At 35.9% G+C, this 22906-nt stretch overlaps 1 protein-coding gene and 1 non-coding gene across 2 annotated transcripts; both read right to left on the bottom strand.

Moving 5' to 3' along the window:
- Positions 1–1287: 1287 nt before the first annotated feature.
- Positions 1288–1394, bottom strand: LOC121263924. The gene has a single exon (XR_005940405.1). It is a non-coding gene; the product is annotated as a small nucleolar RNA R71 (small nucleolar RNA).
- Positions 1395–4221: 2827 nt separating this feature from the next.
- On the bottom strand, positions 4222–5487 carry LOC121262201 (UPF0481 protein At3g47200-like). The gene has a single exon (XM_041164601.1). The coding sequence runs from the start codon at positions 5485–5487 to the stop codon at positions 4222–4224; it is 1266 nt and encodes a 421-aa protein (XP_041020535.1).
- Between the last annotated feature and the right edge of the window lie 17419 nt (positions 5488–22906).

Raw genomic sequence — 22906 nt, 5'->3', positions numbered from 1 at the left:
AGCCTAGCATTGAACACAAAATTTATATTCTAAGTTATCGTATTTTCAATATTTCCATGATTGAGTGTTTACTCATTGTTCTTAATGCTTGCAATTTTCTAACTAATTATTATTCGATCTATTGAATCGCAATGAGACCGAGAGGTGACTTGTGATTAAAGCTCTAGGATTAAGCACCATTAGTTGAGCAAAAGTAGAGATATTTTACCGCGACTAGTGTGATTTTGAATAAAAATCTAAAGAACTTAATGAGTCTCTAATTAGTTAAATTTGCATAGAGATATGAAGTTATTAATTGGAGATATTTTTAGTATTGTTCGAGAGAAAATATTGAATAGCTAATGTATTTTTATCATCAACTTGGGATAATTGGAATTCTATATCAACGAAGAATAAATTGAGTAGGATTTGCTAGGTGAAATCAAATCCTCTAAATCTATTATTATTATCTTCAAAATCTTAATTTTAATGCTATTATCTTCAATTTAATTTAGATAATCTATTATTCAAATTTCAGTTTTTCAAATAGTAATTAATTTAGTCAATTTCAATACTTAATAGCATAATTATTCCTTATGGATTCGATATCCATTTTCTTAACACTTTACTACTTGTTACAATTCTGTGCACTTGCAGATATTTTATGCCAACAAGTTTTTGGCCATTGCCGGGAAATAGTTATTTGTTATTGATAATGATATTAACTAGATTTGTACTACTTTGGATTTTATTTTAAAAAAAAATAGTTTAAATTAGATCTCAGTTTGGTTTTGCTTTTCAGGAATCAGAAGTGCATGCCAAGATCTAAATCTTAGAGCATCCATTTTTCGATCTTGAGATTGATAGAACCTTACGTCAGATCAATAAAGAGAAGAAGAAAAAGGCCGTCGCCTCCAAATTTAATATGGCCGACCAGGAGCACAAGGCGTTAAGAGACTATAATATGCCCTCTGTTAGTGGGGCGATATCTAATATAAGGCGGTCAGTTATACAAGCCAATAACATCAAGATCAAACTAGCCATCATTCAAATGATTCAACAAACCATCCAGTTTCGGGGGCTGTCACAAGAGGATCCTAATGTCCAAATTGCAAATTTCATAGAAATTTGTCATACTTTTAAACACAACAGAGTGACAGATGATGTAATTCAATTGAGACTATTTTTTTTTCACTTAGTGAAAAATCAAAAGGTTGGTTGAATTCTTTGCCGCCTGGCATCATCACTACCTTGGAGGAGTTGACACAAAAATTATTAACAAAATATTTCCCTTTGGCCAAGACAGTGAAGTTAATGAATGATATTACTACATTCACCCAAATTGAGGGTGAATCATTATATGTGGCATGAGAGATATACAAGGACTTATTGCACAAGTTTCCACATCACGACCTCCCACTTGGCTTCAAGAATAGGCATTTTACAATGGTTTGGGACCCACAAATCAATCTATGGTTGATGCGACCGTAGGTGGAGCATTAATGAGTAAGACTCATGAAGCTGCATATGAACTTCTGGAAGAATTGACATCTAATAAGTATCAATGGTCTGCAGAGAGAGTAATGCCAAGAAAGGCGGCTGAGTTTTTGAACTTAATTCTATTACCACATTGGCGGCGCAGATGGAAAATTTATTACAACAACTAGGTAAGATGAACGTTAATGCTATTCAAACTAATGTTGTTTGTGATCATTGCGCAGGAAATCATTCAAGTGTAGATTGTCAAGTGAGGAATCCTTTTGTTCAACCAAGTATTGAACAAGCTCATTATGTGTCCAATTTCCAACATCAAAACAATTCTTATTCAAACACATTCAATCCTGGATGGAGAAATCACCTTAACGTTTCATGGAGCAATAATCAAGGGCTGACTTGACCGCCTCAACAGTTTCCACAGCAAGAGAAGAAACCGACACTTGAGGATATGTTTATGCAATACATGCAAAAGACTGATATGGTAATCTAAAACAACTCAGTTTCAATCCACAATCTTGAGACACAAATCAGTCAGCTCTTAAACACTTATCGAGAGGACAACAGTGACTTTACAGAGTAACACTGTGACCAATCCGAAGGAGCATGTCAAAACGATGACATTGAGAAGTGGACAGACATATGACCAGCCACAGACAGTAAATACCAAGCGAGATGCAGAAGCTGCCGAAAATGTGGAGTCCAAGAAGAAGGAAACCGAGTACGAGGTGAAAGAAGTAGAGCGGTCGACTAGTAGGCTGAAATGACTAAGGAGAATTAAGGAGCTGCAAAACCCAAGAAATCCATAGAGTTTACATCTAAAACTTATTCTCTTTCAATTTATGATCCACCAATTTATTTTTTGCAAAGAGTAAGAAAAAATAAGATTGATAATCAATTCTTTAAATTTCTAAGTGTATTTAAGCAACTGCATATTAATATTCCTCTCATTGAAGTTTTAGAGCAAATACCTAAATATATAAAAATTTTGAAGGATATATTATCAAACAAGCAGAATTTGGAGGAGCATGAGACTGTAATGCTGATCGAGGAGAGGAGTGCAATTTTACAAAAGAAGCTACCACCTAAGTTGAAAGATCCGGGGAGTTTCACGATCCCTTGCACTATAGGAAATTCATATTTTGATAAAGGTTTATGTGACTTAGGGGCAAGTATTAATTTAATGCCTCTTTCTATTTTCAGGAAACTAGGTCTTGGAGAAACAAAGCCGACCACCATTTCTCTACAGTTGGTATACAGATCTATTAAATATCCGAGAAGACTCATTGAGGATGTACTAATGAAAGTTGATGAGTTCATCTTTCTGGTTGAGTTCATTGTACTAGATATGGAGGAGGATGTGGAGATCCTTTTGAGACTGGACTGACGTTTCCTTGCGACGAGGAGAACTTGAATTGATGTCTAGCAAGGGAAACTCGTTTTGAGGGTCAGTGAGGAGTAGGTCACTTTTGACTTATTTAAATCTATGAAATTTCCTTCTGAGGTACATTCTTGTTTTTAAATAAGTAACCGAGACATGGTCAAGGCCGACGAGACTTTTGGAGCTGAATTTCCAAAGCTACCACTTGAGGTATGTCTTGCTCACTCTACATCTATTAAATCCGAAGATCAAGAAGTTAGGAAGTGTGAAAGATAAAAAGAAAAAAAAAATTCTCCAAAGCTTTATTCCAATAAATATTTTAATTGTACAATTATTTTTACATTTGAAAAATTTATTGTTAAAATTTGGATAGATAATAAACATAATGGTTTTTAACCATTAGTTGAATGGCCTCACTTTTTATGTTCAAATATAATAGACAATAAAAAAGAAGTTATTATATAAAAATACAAGAAGATAATTAATTATGAGAGAAAATATAAATAAATTCTTGTGAATACAAACCCATTATCACAATAGTACAATAACAACAAAGTTATAAATTGTATGTTAATAAGAAAAAAAGATACAAAAATCACTTCATTCAAATCCCGGATTGATAGCATGACCTCCACTATTGTTGCATGAAATTCATCTCATCTATCACTAGTGTTCCTGCAATAAAAAAAAAAAAATCATAATTTAACAATAAAAAAAATCCTCTTTGACAGAACTTGTTTTCATATAGTAAATCACAAATTTTCCAAATGAAGCAACCAATTGTTGAATGCAAAGAGAACATTGATGTCACACAATTCACCGGACATCATGTAAATCACAGATGGGATAACATCAAGCTATGATATTGTTTATTCTGAGCGACTATAGTACACGGCCTTGGGTTAAGGCATTTCATCGAACACCTGGTATACATTCGCAGCCATAGAACTTGTCTAAGTTACCAATGAAGAAAACATAACTGAGCAACAAAGAAATCACCATAGAATCTAAGACCTCAGGTGTGATGTTATCAAATGCAAGGGGTTTGCAAATCACAAATCAATCGGTAACTTAGCAAATGAACAACAGAGTAAAGAATGAAAATGTGCTAAAGTTAGAAGATATTAGTGCTGCGTATGTTCTGTACATATGAGGGTGTATTTATACATCATTCAGAGACTAGGCTCTGTACTAATAGATGAAGAAAGTGAAGATAAGGCATATTATTTCAAGCAGTACTTATCTTTGTGCATGTTATGTTCAAATTTTCCAAGTTGTTGCTAGCAATCTAACAAATTAATTTCTAAATGTGAGGACTAGTAAAATAAAATGTTATGTCCTACCAGAATTTCATGCACAAAGCTTCTTCACATCTTCACAACTTGGATGATGGAGCATATGGCTTGTATGAGAGTGAGCAGCAATAAAGTAATAGCAGCTGTAGTAGAAGCTATTTTCCAAGGAGTGCTGAAATAATCACGTTTCAAGGTAGCCTTCCAAGTATGCTTAGTGTTCCTATAGAATGCATTCAAATCTCGAAACAAACCACGATAAGCACACTTCCTGCTATCATATACAATATACATCCCCATATTATTGATAAAAGATGCCACTGAATTGCTGTTGGGAAGCCAATTAATGATGATTCCTCTTCTAATAAGTAAATCTGCATCTTTGGGAGTGTTGATTAGGAAAGTCAATAGAACAATGTAGTCTGTAAGATGCGAATCACGTGGATAATGACATTGTTCAAATGCTATGACGTTTCGATAAATAGTTTCCGTATCATTATATAGATCAATGCGTGGAATTTCCAAAGTTTCGTTGGTGAATTTCAGGTCAAGTAAGCATTTGCTTGAGCTCACCTTAAACTTCACTCCAGCCTCGTCCAACTGGCTTGCAGAATATAAATGAGTAGCACTAGGAAGATCATTACTTTCATCTAGCACCCTTCTGGATGATGGAAATAAAAATGCTTTGGTCAAATCAACAAAGTGTCTAATTGGTTGCTCTCTAAGATTTCTAGGAAATTCCTGTTGTTGAATGCCCTCAAAGACCATAATTGCAAGCGAAGTGAAGGATGGAATCGAAGGAATTAGTGAATGATGCACTGGCACATCATCCGGTGCATATGCAAGGCTGAATAATATCTCAAGAGCAAAGAAAGGAAGTTGATTTTCAAGTAACCGCAAGTCCAATATAATTGTCTGCAACAATATTGGGTTTAACAGTATATGGTTCTCAATAACAACACCATTCCATCCTTCGAAGCATAGTTCGTAGAATAATTCAATAATAAAGATCCCATCCACCAAAATTAATTTCACGAAATCGTCACTGCTAAACTTGATTGTCTCTGCATAACAACTACGCACTCTTTTTTCATTCAGTTTTATGGCATTTACTAAAATCTCTAGTAAGTTGAAGTCCTCAATCCGTTGCTGGAATCTCTGAAAATATTTCAGTTTCAACTTTTCCATGCTTTCTAAACTTTTGGTGCCATGGTGGAAAGGCCCTATCGATATAGCCTGAGGAGTGTAGGCTTCCTCGTTCAATTTGCGAAGACGAGTTGGAATCATGTAGATACAACACTCGCTTGATGATAAGGGAAGCTCCAAGCAGCTTTCTGCCATTTCTTTGATGCTAATTATCAGCTCTCTATGTTGATTTCCATTTCCACTACTCGAAGTGTTTGCAGTTTCTTGATCCAATTGATGAATTTCAGCATGATTTTGATTTCCATTTGTGATTGATGAAGCATGAGTTGCCAATTTTTGTTGAATTTCTTGATCATAACTTGTTGATTTTTCCATTGCACAATTTAGCTTCTTATACAATAAATTGGCTTCCTTCCGGCCTGCTTACACAAAGAATAATGACTACAGTAGAATTATATAAAAATATAGGCCAATTTTGTGGGTAACTTAATTAGAGTACTTTAATACTAATGCTAGCTAATTTTTTTCATGTAACGGCTTTAAAAGAAAGGAATTAAAATAAGCACCCAGTTCGTAAAGCAGCTATAAGCAAACAAATTAAAACCCCATTATCAGTCATTCGATCAAAGTAAATTAACCATATCATATTATATATTATTTATCTATCACCTAGCTAGCTAGAAAAATAATACCCAAATCAACGTACAAGCAAGCCATGTATTTATTTTGTATGCAACGAGTTGAGTGCATTAGCTGATGAACTAACTATACATAAAAATGTCAATATCCTAATAAATTAATATCTCAATATAGACGACGGGGCTAATTAGTCATTTTCTGGATAAATAATTCGTAACAAATACTTATTTTTATTATCATGAGTAAGCCAAAAGACATAATAAATGATTCTCAATAAGTTATAAACAAAAAAAATGGAAGAAATTAAAAGAAAGAAAAAACGGTGATGGCGAATCATGTTTTCCTTACCCAAACGAACGCTTTCGCTTTTGGTCGCCGCAGTCTCTAATTTCTCAGACTTACAGATCAAATTAAGAACCGATGAAGCAAGTCGAGTGATGAAACGGAGACGAAGACGCTCGTACTCTTGTTAGACTGGAGTTAACGATGAAGAAAAGAGATATATCCGGATGTTTCGTTGATTTTGAAAAGCAGAGAAAAGAAAGGTGTTGATCAATGTGATCAACACCGTGTAGTTCAGTTTGCATTCACATGTTTGAGACTGTAGGCTAAAGAATAAAAAAATAAACCGACTGTTGATTCTATACAGAGCACATCCCAAAGTAAACTATGTGATTGTTTGTCACCCATATCAACTGCACACATCATTAGGATTTCTCCTTTTTTTGACTTGGATAGCTGCACATCTTGACTTGGATGGTGGCTGGATACCGGACAAGCTGCAATATTCAACGGGAAAAGCTTCACATCGGTAATAGTGTAAATTAAAAATTTACACCCTCAAATGAAAATAAAACACTTCTGAAATTCATATGGTTTATAGGGTGCGCCTAGAATATTAACCTCCTCTCAAATCCCTCAGTCCCCTCACACTATTCGTTTTCTTCCTCCCTCATCCCCTCCCACCTGATGGACAAGCTCAAACACCAGATGGAATCCATAATAATTTCAAGAAAAATACCCTAGACAAGAAATGAAGCACATAAACATCAAATTTTCAGAAAATATCATATAGCACCATACATCGCAAAAGATGACATAAATTGAGGAAGTTTGGAGAAAAAAAAAAACAATAAAACCTCCAACTTTCAATTTGACTGCTGAGAAATTGATGAAAAAGAAAAGAAACCTTTCGGTCTGAACCCCTTATCGACGTAACCGCTGAGAAATTGATAAAAAAGAGTAGAAATCTTTCGGTCTGAATCTCTTATCGACATAACCATTTGAAACCACACTCAACACCTCAAAAATAAATGCACAAAGAATTCATCCAGAGATTATGCACAGAGCGAGAGTCAGGAGGAGAGGGAGAGGGAGAGAGAGAGTTGAAAGAGGGGTACAGGTGACGGGAGAAACCCATGTAATTTGATTTTTTTGCCTACAACCAATTCTAATTTACATTCTATAAAATTCTTACGTGCCAAGGAACTATTGGGCAGTGTAAAATCCTTAGTTACACCACATCTTGCTCCCAGGTTCAACACCTCGGCTAAGCTCACAACCTATCACAGCATCACACGTGGTGACTTATCCTTATTAAATTATTTCATTGAAGACGGAATCTGGCTGTCCTCCAAAAAAACAAAAGTATCATGCGTGGAGAGCACTCGTGCCTATAGTCTCTGCAAGAGAGACTTGGAAAGTTGGATGGGCACGTTTCCTAATTAAAAAAAAAAAAAATAGATTACATAATATTAAATTCTGAATAATTTAAAAGAAAGATAATTACTCGTAAAACATTATTATTTATTTATTTATTTTATATTAATGAAAGATGGAAAAAAGTAATGCTTGAAAATTTGAGATGTTAGCTTATCTATAAATAAACTTATAATTATCTATCTCACAATATCAAAATACTGTGTAAATGGATAAGTTGAAAATTTCTATCAAACACTCTCCACATATAGAAAAATTACGAGAATTCACATTTGCAAAATGTATGTGTTTTAATAATTATTTTATTTTTTTTCCCAAATCTTATATCATGTATAGCTAAAAATATTAAAATAACTTACTAGAAATGAGACTATTGTAGTAGTTGGATTCTTGTAAATTAAGTGATTTTGGTGGAGAGTAAATCAATTTATTTAATTTCTATAGAAATTTCTAATACTTGACTATGATTGTTCAACCGGATCCAGTTTTTTCTCAGCTGGTACGGATCTCAGGAAACTGGATTCCGGTTCTTGCTTTTTTTTTTTTTTCCCCTTTTCAATTTAAATTTTTTTAAACCAACAAACAAACGTATAAACCTTGACCAAAAAACCACACAAGCAAAACTGGATATCCGAGTGTATTCATGATAATTATATTATAATATATAATGATATAGTATTAGTATAACTACTAATACAATAGACTATAGTAATAATATATAGTTATTTATATAGGATTTTAAAATTTAATATTATATTAATTAGTAATTTATCATATAATACAAAATTATTTTTTATATAATTATATATTATATATAAAAATGAGATATAATTAAAGAAATCATATAAAAATACTTTATACAATATAAAAAATTAATATATATATATATATATGAACCGGTCCGGTCCGGTGTTAGAAAAAGGAAAAACGGAACCGGACCGATTTCGACCTATTTTGAGAAAAATGAAACCAATACTGGATCAGACCAAACTCGGCACAGGACCAAACCCACCGATTCGGTCTGGTTCAATCCGGTTTACCAATTCACTAGTTTTTTTTTTCAACCTCTAATGCCAACCTTAAGGAGTTTGACATCTCAATTTTCTCAAAATTCAAACTACAAATGGAAACAATCAGCCTAAATCATTTGAATCTCCATGAATAATCAATAATGTACTCATTAAATTTTATACAATCCAACTTCCTTTTATTTGGATTGTAGAATCTTACATTAGATTAACCATTCATACATATATATACGCCTTAAATCAAGTATCCTATCACTTCACAATTCAAAACAAGTCTTTGAGACTACTTACTAAGAACACAAATTAAGATATATGCCATTGTCTTAAATAATTTTACTGCACATCTTTTCAAGAAGTTGACAAAATAGGTCATGGTTATGGCCTGACTTATAATACTTTTCCTGGCACTCCCTAATTCAATCTAATTCGATAATTTTCATCATTCTACCTAACTGCATTTCCTCCCCATGAGAAGTACTTCAAGAATTACAAAAGGCTTGAGACTTCTTATATAACAGATAGATACTTCCATACCATGAAAATCATTTATGAAGGTAATGAGATACTTCTATCTATCAAATATTATAGAGAAAAATATTTACATGTGTTTATATGCATTATCTCAAAAAACTTTCTACTCTTCTAGCATCTTTTCTTGATATGTCTGATTTGCTTTCATTTAATATAAATAAAGACACATCTTGATATTAGAAAATTTAAATGCGGAAAATATTTTATTTACTAACCTTTACAACTTTTCTTGGGGATATTTTTCAAACTTTTATGCCATAAATTGTAAAAGATTTTTTATAATTCATTTTTCTTTTGGTTTAAGTACATGCCTCATGAGTGAAAAACTTTTAACAAAATCATTATTTTGAAGGCATGACAAATAAAATTTTATTAGAAGGAAAAATGGAATCAACATTAATGGCATTTTGAAACTAATTGAAATTTGAATATTTGTGCTTAAGTTCAACCATCAAAATAAGTATAAACATTATAAAGTTTGATTTGAAACTTATACAGACAAAATAAATATGACCATCTGCACTCGAGTTTAATATCAAAAAATGTATAAACATGTATAAGATCTGATTCAGAACTTCTACAGAAAGGGGGAAAGTTTACCATTCCCTTCGAATAAAGTTTTATGTTTAAGACACCTAAACCTTCATGTGTCCTTGTTTATTTCAAAATTCAATTGACACAACTCTTATATTTTCGCGACCATCATTTCATTCATTTCCCAAAAGATAAAGTTGATTTTTCATACAAATTAACAAATTAAATTTATATCCAGCTAACAACCATGCTACCAACTTGTTCATATCTCATTATTTTAATAAAATAATAATACCTCTAGAGTAAACCATTCTATACAAGACTAAGAAATTCCTATAGTTTATATGTAGTAATTAATTCAATCTTCTTAAACATTGTACTTTTCTAACCTTTATCACTATTCTCAATAATAATTGATGTTAGACTTAAAATGAATAAACCAGGGTCTAAAACTCTTAGTGTAAATTTGACATGCTCATGTTCATCTAAATTAGAGTCCATTTTGTACAAGAAACCTTGTAAATATATTCATATACTTGCTGTAAGAAAATCATTTTAATCACATTAATGCTTTGAGTTCGACACTCATAAACAATAACAGAATTTAAACCATTATGGATGAACTAATAGTGTCATCGCGAGATCCCTCCTTTGGGAGATAACGCCAACACACAAAATGTTCCCTCCAATTTTCTGCATAAACTAGTTGTATCATAGAAATTCTCATTTGGGAGTAAACTCTGACATACAAAGTGTTTCATGCAACCTTAAATTATGCGTATGAACTAACTATATCACCAGAACGCTGCTTTGAGAGTAAACTCTGGTATACAAATTGTTCACTCCAGCTTTATTTTGATGGATGAAGTAGTAATGCTATCAAAATCCTCATTTAGGAATAGATCTTGACACACAAATGGTTCACTCCAACTTTACTTTGATGAATGAATTAATAGTGTCATCAAAATTCTCATTTGGAAGTAGATCTTGACATACAAATTGTTTACTCTAACTGTACGTTAATGGATAAATTAGTAATGTCATCAAAATCCTCATTTGAGAGTAGATCTCGAAATACAAATTGTTTGCTGCATCATATACATCTTTACTATTGAGTTTAATAGTTTTTCCATCAAAATTAAGAAAAATCTTGTATCTTTGGACAACCAATTTTTTCATTAATTTTGGTGCAAACCATTTGCCCTATATGGGATAAAAATTATATATGGCATATCAAACAGTTAGAGCCAAAAACCAATGTTAAATAATTCATGCATTTATTGAACAGAAAAAACATGCACATAAGAGAAAATAAATTTTAGATTTTGTTTTTTATAGGGCTGAGCCAAAGTTTTGGCCTACTATGTTGGCCATTACATATTATTGCCCCTTTCATTCTTCTCAGACTAGGCCGAAGCCACAACCCAGTATGGGCCCAAAGCCTTTAATGGGTTGAAGAAAACCCTACCCGCCTTTTTTTTTTTCCTTCTTCTTCTTCAATATTGAGTAGCCGTTGCACCAGATAGCATTCTTACTTTGTTCTGGCACAACCATGGATGTTTCCGGCGAGGTGAAGCCTACAAGGCGTCCCCGGCCTTCTCCCGCCTCCGATGTTTGCCTCCAACGTCCACCTCCTTTCTTCCTTCTCTCAGTTGTTTTTGTTTAATATATATATAAATAACACTGTCGCGATCATTGGGCTTTATAGCTCTATGCGCCGCCGTCACAAAGCTGCATGGCGACAACACCCCCTGCCTAACACTGAGCCCATAATTTTAGGTGACAAAACCCCCTAAGCCGCCCAAAACCAAAAAAAAAAAAAAAAAAAGAAGAAGATCAAGCTACAAAATGAAGCCATAGATTTATAAAGAGCAAGCTACAACATGAAGCCGCAAAGTTACAAAGAATAAGTTGCAATTTGAAGCGTCTAATTACAATGACATACAGTAAAAGCCAGCTAAGTACAACAAAAAGTTGTAAGGAGCGACAAACCAAAGCCTTATCAAATAAAGTCGCTAAGGCCCTAAGAGGACGACTATCTAATAAGGGCGAACAAAGGCATTGCAAACAGACAAGTGGATGGCCAGCGGGATAGTTAGGAATCCCATAATTTCCTACGGCAAAACTCCCCAAGCAAGCCACGGTAAAGAAAAAAGAAGGAAAAGCACAAGAGGGAAACAACGTAAAGACAAGAAGCCTAGCACAACCAAAATGTGAAACAATTTCATTAATCAAAGTTACATACAAGCTAGAGGGTGATGACACATAGGTATATACATTTACTAAAAAGAAAATAAAGGGAAGAGCAAAATAAAAGAGTGGCAACACCACCAAGAAGCTAGGGCGTGGCGACGTCAGACCTCGGCACCGGGAGTGCCAACCTCAAGAATGTTGGGAGCAGGATCACCGGGCTTGGAAGCAGCAGGCTTGGGCACGGTCAGGAAGGCAGGATGCGTGAAAGCATCAAGGATTTCTTTCCTTCACAACTGTGCTTGAACGCAAAATTTGCTACGTCGACAGTGATCTGGGCAAGGTCAAGGCCCTACAAATATTTCTTGAAAGTCCGCAAATGTAGTTGCAAACTCCCCAGCAGGTGGTCCCGCATCGACCTATGACCCTTGGCGCACTCGTGCCCCCACGCAAGATTGTAAACTCCCAAGACTAACTTCAGTAGCTTGTCCAGGCGAGAGATGACCTCTTGTACCCGAGACAGGTTGCCCCGAAGATCTGTAACAAGTCGCTCCGTCTGCTGGCTGTTGAGCCTCTTCCGACAGCGATTAAGCTCTTCACATTTCTTGTGCTCCTCCCCAAAGCAAGCAGTACCCTCCTCAACTCTTGCTCCAACTGCTCCCTTTCTTCCCTCGCACCATAAGCACACTAAAGGGTAGTCTAGGTCATCACGCAAAGGTCCTAGTTTTCTTGCTCAATGGCTTCTTGGCCGTCCACAATGAAGGCCGCTAGCTGAGAAGAACCCTGACAACAAGGGGGCCGACATGCAACAATCAATGAAAGGAAACTAGAAAATAGCGAAAGAAAGGAAAAAGACAGAGAAAGAAGTCGCTGAACCTCGTAGAAAAAGCCGGACAAACACTTGGCAAATTGGCTGATAGCTTCAGCATGACACCCCTGTTTCCAGTCGAGCCAAATGGGGGATAACTTCTACTGAGCCCTCAGCCTCAGATGCTTGCGCAGCTGCCTTAGCCCAATGAGCCCCGTTGACAACCTCTTTTGGCATGCGTTCCCGTTTGGGCGGGTGGATCTCTGCACAGACTTCTCGACCGACTATAACATCTAGAGGGGGACCACCCTCTGCTTGGTGCTCTGCTCGGATGGGCAGATCTTCGTACGGACCTCTCAGACCCAAGCCGACTACAACATTCAAAAGGGAACCACCTTTCACATGGTGCTCCACCTCCACGACACGGTTATTGGAAGTAGCGGTCATCACCCTCTCAATGACGATGCCCAAGCCTCCAAGTGACCTAACATCCTCCCCACCTACTACCAAGTCAGGAACCCTTGAGCAAACCTAGACCAAGGAGTGACTGCCTGTAGCAAAAAGAGTTGTAGTAGGGGAGGAGACCCCCAGAGAACGCTGTTCCACAATAGCCTGCCGAAGATTCTCGACTGCATAAACTCCCCAGAGTAGGGCATTAAGTTCACCCGTTTCTGAGAGCTTATCAGCAGCTTTAGTTGATGGGGTAGCACTACGGGAGCATCAGTCGAAGGGCCTCTCGCCGGTGTGTCCAAAGACTCCAAGGAAAATGGTTCTACCGACACCTCCATGCTAGCAGGATAGTGGGATGCCTTCATCGGCATCACCGGGACAGCAGGACAACGGACCTCAGGCGCAGTCAACGCCCGTTCTTTAGTAAATTGGGCTCCAAAAAGGGGCCCACTGCCGGCCCCGGCCCTTTCGAAGCGAGGTTTCTTTCCCTTGCCCCATGGAAAAGGGTCCGAGGGTACTTTCGACCAAGGGTGACCTGAGGCCAGGCAACAGTCACCCTGTCATCATAAGGAACGTGGTTAAGCGGAGGCAAAAAACCCCTTGGGCTTTCCTGAAGAAGGAGGGCTTCCGAGAAGACGCTACTAGAGTTCTTCTTCTCCCAATCCCAAACAATGGAAATATGCCAAGACTAGGCTGTAACATCCCGTATTTTAGTGTATTTTTTACTGAAGGAATTATTTTTGTGGATTCAAAATTTTATTCTCTTATTTTAAAATTATTGGATTTTTAATTGGGTTATTTTTATGATTTTTAGTTTACAAAAATAATTTTCGAAGTACTTTCTTTAAATTAATTATTGTTATGTGTTTAAATTTCTTCTCGAATTAAATTAACTTATTATTGGGTTTAATTATTTATTTCCATATTAATCACTGTGTTTGAAATATTTTATTTCACTAGCTGTTTTAAAATCGTTTCCGTTGGATCATTTTCGTGACCCAAGTTATGAGGATTGGACCTCATTTCTTTTCTCTCTATTTTTCTTTTCCTTTTCTTTTTCTTTTCTTCTTTTTTTTTTCTTTTCTTTTCCTCCTCCCTGGTTTCCCTTCCCGCGCGCGACTCTCTCTCTCTCTCTCTGTCTCCCTCTCTCTCCGTCCGTTCTTCTCCTCCCCAGCCCGCCGCCGTGCGCTGGCAGTGGTCGACACCGCCCGGCTCCCTAACTTCCCCAACCACCGGCGACGCTACCCCTCTGATCTCAACTCCATTCGCGCTGCCGTTAGCCACCACGAGCCCACTGAAGCCTCGGCATTCTTTCCGCTGCTGCGCCGCCGTCGCACCACCATTGGCCACCATCTTCACACCACTTCATCCTCGACCTCTTAGCAACCCATTGGACCCAACCCCACCTCCGATCCGTCACCGGTGAAGCTCCACCATCTACATTTCCGATTTGGGTATTTTGGTCTTCTACCGCCCATTGCGCCGCCACCCACGGCCAACCTTCACCACCACTAGATTCACCAACCTCCCTTGGCCCTACCCTATCATTTTTGGGTCTTCGTTTGTCTCCGTTGAAAAGTGGGTATCTGTGACCCACGGCCACAGTGTATTTTACACTGTTCTGTAACTGTTTTTCCACTTCTTGCAGCTTCGTGATCCTTCGGAAATTGCTTTATAGCGCTGTAAGTATTTCTTCAAAGAATTCTTGTGAATTTAATGTATTTTTGCACTAACACATTTCACTGTATTTGAACTGTTGATTGGTTTTGCCGGACTGAGTCCGAGGAGTACGGGGGTCGGATGGATTGGTGATTGGAGTTGTTTGGTTGGATTTGATGGGACTGGTTATTGTTAGTTTGGATATTGTGTTGGTTCATGTACATTGCATTTGGCACGCATGATCATGTTTGTAAAGGAAAACTGGGTTTTCGTGTATCGCATTCATGTTCATGTGTTTATGAAAACTGGATTTTCATGTGAGTATGGAATTTTGGTGCGTGTGTATCACGACCCCAAGTCGAGATGGAGCATTATCTCGGTGGAGCTCCTCTGGTTACTCGGGAGCGGAATATACTGAGTAACGTCCCTTGGATTGTCGCCGGGCGACAATGGGATCGGACGAGAGATTCATGCCGACTCTGTGGTCCTTCTGCTGGCGGGGACTAGAGGATGTTTGGCCACGTACGCACTGGGCGCGGAACTGGGCATCGCTCGTTGCGTAGTATGGGTGCTTGGCCATGTACGCGCCGGGCGAGGAACTGAGCACCGCTACGAAGCCAGGAAGTGCGGATGGTCCATAGGGGAGGCCATGGTGCATAGGGTAATAACGGATTAATTGGCTATTTTCTGGGAAAATAGTGTGCGTTGGATTTTGTGTAAATCATTTTCTGGGAAAATGTTTTACGGATTATTTTTGGGCCAAATGAGATTTTGGCATGTGTTGGAAAATTATCATTTTCGGGGAAAATGATGTTTTGAGGAAAAATGCATATTTCATCATATGTATGCATGTTAGTTGCATTAAATGCATTTTATTCTTGAGGATTATTTGGGTTATACTTACTTGCGATACCATTTTGTGGTAACGCAGATTTTGATGCAGATGAGGAGGATGAGGGCGAGCCTGAGGAGACGGCTCCGCCTGAGGAGTGATCTGAGATCACTCGTTTGTTTATTTGAAAACTATTGTATTATATTTTTATGGATGACTGTATAACTGCTATTTAAATTTTTACTGATGTTTGATTGTAAATAAATTCTGGTACTTAGTTGACTATCCGCTGCGTTATTTTATTTGTACACTGTTGCATGTACACACACTGGCACTTCGTTGGGATGTGTGACCATGTTGTCCCCATCTTGGCGTCTCGATCTCCGTGTATTTATATAAGGGGGATTGAGGGCGCCACATAGGCAAGAGTAGCCATCGGACGTATTGCCTTATCTTCCAGAACCCTTCTCCAGTTTGCTTGAATCGGGAACTCGCGACGGTTCATGATAAGTGTGATTTTTATTACTCTTTTATTTATGAAAAGTGTCATTTTTCCTTCAATACTATTGATTTTATTTTATTTCTATATATATTTCTTTATTTTCTTGAATTTGAAGGAATGTGAAGATTTAGTACGTAAGGAGAGAATTTTGGTACAAAACAAGAGACTACGGATTCAGATCAATGAGAGGTAGCGAGATCTGAAGAGGCATGACCAGAATTTGCGGCAGGAGTTAGGAAATAAGCGAGATATTTTACCTCTTGGGTGCAAAGACTTGGCGCAAGGCTCCGGGTGACTATATTGGACGACCAGTCTAAATGACCAACTTAAGCAACCAACCTAAACAACATCGTGGGCAACAACTAATAAAGGAGAGCAGTTTTACCGCTCGGTAGGTTGACGAGAGGGTTCTATCATCCCGGTTGGGAATTTTTCCTGTCGGTAGGCGAGGAGACCAGTCATTTTCAATTTCATTATGAACTAATTTTATTTTCTAGAGTTTTGATGTAGTCTAACATTGAACAAACAATTTATATTCTAAGTTATCGTATTTTCAATATTTCCATGATTGAGTGTTTAATATTTATTTTTTGTTCTTAATGCTTGCAATCTTCTAGTTAATTATTGTTTGATCTATTGAATCACAATGAGATCGAGAGGTGATTTGTGATTAAATCTCTATGATTAAATACCATTAGTTGAGCGAAAGTAGAGATGTTTTACCACAATTAGTGCAATTTTCAAGAAAAATCTAAAGAACTTAATGAGTTTCCAATTAGTTAAATTCACACAGAGATATAGAGTTATTAGTTGGAGATATTTTTGGTATTGTTTGAGAGAAAGTATTGAATAGTTAGAGGATTTTTATCATCAACTTGGAATAACTGGAATTCTATAACAAGTAAGAATAAATTGTGTTAGATTTGTTAGATGAAATCAAACGCTCTAGATCTATTTTTATTATCTTTAAAAATCTAAATTTTAATTTTTTTTCTTCAGTTTAATTTAGATAATCTATTATTCAAATTTCGGTTTTCCAAATAGTAATTAATTTAGTAAATTTCAATACTCAATAACATAATTATTTCATGTGGGTTCGACATCCATTTTCTTTAAAACACTTTATTACTTGTTATGATTCTGTGCACTTGTAGATATTTTATGCACAACAGTTCACCTGACCCATCAGAAACTCCTATCCGCGACCAAACACAAAACAAAAACTTTGTGGACCAGTCCTTCACCTTACGATACCGCGACTCCACATTGACGATGGCATGCATCACCCTGAAACTGCAGATGTTCTCCTTCTTCCGTAACACCTTGTGAGTAAGGAGGAACTCACGGTCGGTCAGGTTAGCTTGCTCTGGGTTTGATTCCAGCCCAGATGATACTGCAGCAAATCAAGAGCCTCCAAGCATTCAGATGAAGCTAAGAGAGGGCTAGACCAAGATAATCTAGCAAGTCGCGAACAGGGCGAGGTAAATGAAGCTTCAAGCCACACATAAACATGGATGGAAAGAGGGCAACTCGAGAAGAGTGGCCCTTAACATCAACAACACCCTCTTGTTGGTCGGGGACCTTGAAGAACACCGATCCCAATATCAGCGTCTCCTCCACCGGAAGCCATAGGTTGGGTGGATTTCTCAAAGGCCATCGACAAAGAAGTAGAATGTAGTAGAGAAAGGAGAACAAGAAAAAAGAAGAAGATGGGAGAACAAGAATGAAAGGAAGATCACAATGCGGTGAAAGGAAATGAGACTCTAATCCAAATCGCATTTATATAGGGGGAAGACAACGATTAATCTCCCACACCCCGTGGTAGAAGGGAGAAGTATGAGACGCTTTGAATCCCGAAAAACACACACCATGAAACGACGTGAAGGCAAAGAGTCGCCTGACGCACTCGACATTGATACAATTTAAAAGACGCCATCAAAGTATCAAGAGATGTGCCAACGAAAGTGGAAAGGAAACGATATCAGGGTTACAAAGCGACTGGAACCTCCTCAAACTTTGGAGTCGTGTGCACGTCAGCAGAGAGATCGCGACCTCAACAACAAGGTAGGTTCAAGATTGATAATAATTCCCACCGTACTAGTCTGGTGAAAATTAGCAGGGTAACTGCAAGAGGTTTTTCTCCCTTTCTGTCTCAGCAGGCTTGAGAATGGTGACTAAGGGGACAAGAAGCAAAGGCCTAGCCCATAACAATTATTGTTTGGCAAGTGAGAGTATCTCAAGTACTCTCATTACTATTCTTTAGTTTATTATTACTTTTCACCTACTTTTCTATTATTAATTACTTTTCACCTACTTTTTACTACTATTTAATATTTTATTATTATTTTTTCACTACTATTCACAAACATTCTCAACACTTCTCAGGTATTCTCACTACCCAAACCAAGATGATTCCCTTCCCATGGGTAGGCCCTTTTGGATGTTACTTGCGTGAGGGAACGTTCTGCAGGGGATGAGACTTATTGACCTGGAGACCTCTCGAATAGTGTCCAGCTCTTAAGGGCTGAAAGCATGGGGAACCCTCGATCCTCTAAAATGAGAGGCATCAAGGGACAACCAAGGACGCCAGTGGGATGAGGCAAATCGAGAAACCACGCCGCATTAATGTCACCACTACATGAGCTACAGGCCACATTAATGACGTCGTCGCAAAACCACGCAGCATTAAAGGATTCTGACAAAAGGAACAGTACAAGGGGCACGGACTCCATGGAGGCAAACACAATCTGTCTCCCCAGACTCATGGTATAAATAACAAGTCTCAGGTACGAGAAATGCTCTCTGATCCTTAGACTCTCATACTTATTTACAAACTTTCAAGAGAATTTATTGACTTTAGAGTCGGAGACTCTCCGGCCCCAAGGCTACCATCTTCCAGATTGCCTTTTCTCTATTTCCAGACCCAAGTTTTGAAGACCTGAGTTGTTGGAACTCAGCCCCAATGCATACAAAACATGATGTTAACAATAATGATCTTCGATTTTCTATGATCCACGATGATAAATAATAACAGTTAGAAAACTTACCTCATTTCATTACAGTTTGATAAAGAATCTAACTTGATTATGAGAGATGGATCACCCTAACAACTTTATTTCCAAGTGTCTTCCAATGGCTAGAGGCACAATGATGTTGTAGGGAAGAACCCTTAACCCCTCAGTGCTATTTGTAGACTTCTGACCATAAAAAAACCTAGAGACATTTGTGTCTCACTGTTACTAAATCTAGAAGTATTTTTGTCCCACTATGACTGATTAATTAAGTGATAATATTTAAATTAGTCTAAACCTATTAGGATATGGGTGTGTGAGACACAGTTTTAATAAAACACTTACATTCTGTATAACAGCGACGTGTACTTTCTTCATGCTTCTTTACTGTGTTTACTAAAATCTCAACTTAGGAGTCAATGCGCTGCAAGAATTTCTTTAAGTATTTCACTTTCAACTTTTTCATGATTTTTAATCTTTTGCTGCCACGGTGGAAAGACCCTATTGATATAAGCTAATCCTGTAGATACAACATTCGTTTGATAAGGGGGGCTCCATGCTTTCTAACATTTCTTTGATGTTTTTTTCCCAACTCTCTATGTTGATTGTCATTCCCAGTACTAGTCCAAGTGTTTACTTGATCCCTTTGATAATATTCAAGTTCAATATTTTGATTCCCGTTTGTGATCATTGATGCAGTTTTTGCTGCTTTTTGTTGAATTTTCTGATGATCTCTTGTTCGTTTTCCCATCTGTCAAGCTCTTGTATAGCTTCCTGTAGAATTAAAAATACTAGGATGATGGTTCCTTTCTTTATGCTGAAAATCTGGTATTTATTTTTACATTATATTTATTTTCATATTTAAAATAATAGAGACGAGCCTAACAACATTTAATGAATATTAATAAAGTATACATAAGGTTAATAATATCTTCTCAATTTTTTATCCAAACTTGAGAGCCTAGCATAATAGAGATCAAGAGCATAAAGTGGATATCACAAACGCAACAATATTATTAGAATAGTGAGTTAAGTTGATATTAATATTAGATTCACAGGAGAGATTTCGATAGCGAGTTGAGTTGAGATTTGAAAGTTGAAGAAAATATTACTAGAATATAATTTTTTAATATAATTTTTATTTTTAAATTTAAAAAAATTGAATTGTTTATTATATTTTTTTTGAAAGTTTGAGATAGTTGTAATGATTAAATAAGATGAGAAATGATGGAATGAGTTGAGTTGCGATCAACTCTGAATCCAAACAATCTTACAGACTCCTGCCTATCTCTCCCTCACTTGAAGAGACACTTAAGCTTACACATGAATTTGAGTGTCTGATCTTGAGGATCGATATAATACAACTAACGGAGATCGGATAAAATTATAAGGCCTCGTTTGATTACACAGATAAGATAAAATGAGATAAGAAATATGTGAATAATAGTGAGATAGTTCGTGAATAATAATGAAATGATTTGAGTTAAGATGTTTTATGAGGTTTTGCGAAATAAGAAAGAAAAAGTTGAATAAAAATGTTATAAGGTTAAAATATTGTTAGAATATAATTTTTGTTTTGCTACTTGAAAAATTTGAATTTTTTTTTATATATTATTTAAAAGTTTGAGAAAATTATAATAATTAGGTAATGTTAACATAAAAAAGTTGAAAATTTAAAAAATTGAAATTGAAAAGTATTTGTATTTGAATGATGTTTAAATATTGAGACGAGATGAAATGGGCTGAGATTAGATGTGAAATCAAACGGGGCTAAGACACACCAGTAGAGAAAGTCAGTGAAAATATTATGTGTCAATTTTCAATTGACAAGTGTAAAAGCGGGACTTTGTATCCCATCTGGACTAAAGTCACTCCCTAATTTGTAATGGGTTTTCTTGGAAATGAGACGAGCAAAAATTGAACGCCCAATTAGGGACGGTGCCAAGATTATAATTTTGAGGGATACCATTAAAGTGATAAAAATAATAGAGTAACTATATACATATAATTTATTATATAATTATTTTCACAGCTCAATTTTAATCGAGTGGTATAAGCATGATAAATAAAATAATAATAATAATAATAAAAATAAGTATGTGGTATAAGCATGATAAATAAAATTTATTTCCTCAATTGTAATATTAGATACAGTCCTAAAACATACAATACTAGTACATTTATTTTGAAAAAAAATAGAATTCACTATTAAAAAAAATAATTTTTTTCATATAGATCTTATATTTACTCATTTTTTTATGTGGATCTTAAAAAGAATGGACGATACTTGCACATCATAATAAATATATTTTCATTTAAAATATACCCCGTTAGTGAGATTTCTTTCCTCTTCTGCATCAAACATTTGTTAATATCTGACCTTTTGATGTTGAATTTTTCACGATTTGGGTATGAATTAATGGCTCAAATTAAGGAGTAAAAAAGGAAAGAAATATTTTAAAAATACTCTCAAAGAAAAAAAGTTAATAAAAGAAATATTAATTTATTTTAAATAAACTACAAAGCTAGGCTTATATATATATTCAAAAAGAACTCCAAGAATTATGATGGAATATTCTCAAAAACACTGTCCCTAGTCATATAACAGCTATTTCGGAGGTTTTAATAATGATTAAAAAAAAAAGTCTAAAATATTATCCAAATGGAATTGGTCGGTTCAGTCAAAGTCAAAATATACTGAAGCAACGTGATCCCTTTTATGTAACGAATTTATGTATTGCATTGTCTGTCCCCACAAATATAGTTTTTTTAGTTATTTTATTTGGGAAGTTACCCCTTTTAAACCAACTAACAAAACTAGAGAAAAAAGTTTCAGCCACGTGGCGAGACACCGTCCACTGAATCATAAGCCGACACGTTGCTTCCATAGTACAAGTGGCAAATATGTATTTGTGGACCCTACTTGACCGTTTTGACTTTAGGGCTCATTTCGCTTACCAAAACCAAGATTGTATTGTATATTACTAATTTAAACAAAAAGACAACCTACGAGAACGCCACGTGTCGAAGTTTCGGTATACGTGCCTCAAGTTCGTGGGAGTTTCGCGTGCAGCGGTTAGAAGCCATTGGCTCAGTGGTGATTTGGTCAGCAGCGCTAGTTAACCTGTAAAATATGTAATTTTATTTAAAAAATTTATATTTCTAAAAATTATGAGATTCTTAAGAGTAAGTTTATATTCAAAAGTCATCTCAATTCATTTCAACTTATCTCACTACTATTTATTATTATTCATCAACTTTAACTTACAAATCTCACTACTATTCACAACTCATCTCACTACTATTCACAATCTATCTCAACTCATCTCAATTTATCTTCGAATTCAAACGATACCTTAAGAGTTTAAGAGTACGTTTCGTTACTAAATATTTTTTAATTTATTATTATAATTTTTTTAAATTTTAACATAAAATATAATAAATAATTTAATTTTTTTAAATCTTAAAATAATAATAATATTAAAAAATAATATTTTAATAATATTTTATCATCTCAATTCAATTTAATTCAACTCAACTCACTTCAATATCAAAACGTAATCTAAGACTGTCTATCTGTCAATATATATTTTTATATATTATGAGATTTATAAACCCATGTTCTCTCTCTCTCTCCAATTTTGCCGATTTCATTCCCAATTTTACCGTTTCGGCAATTATGAGAAGATAAAGTTGACTCATTTAACAAAT

Source organism: Juglans microcarpa x Juglans regia, chromosome 4S (genome assembly GCF_004785595.1).
Source record: "Juglans microcarpa x Juglans regia isolate MS1-56 chromosome 4S, Jm3101_v1.0, whole genome shotgun sequence".
Classification (NCBI taxonomy): Eukaryota; Viridiplantae; Streptophyta; class Magnoliopsida; order Fagales; family Juglandaceae; genus Juglans; species Juglans microcarpa x Juglans regia.
Note: the sequence above shows the minus strand (reverse complement) of the source record. Positions and strands in the feature narration are given on the sequence as shown.

Excerpts from the sequence above, each read along its gene's own strand:
- LOC121262201 (XM_041164601.1), bottom strand. The coding sequence starts at position 5,487 with ATGGCAGAAAGCTGCTTGGAGCTTCCCTTATCATCAAGCGAGTGTTGT.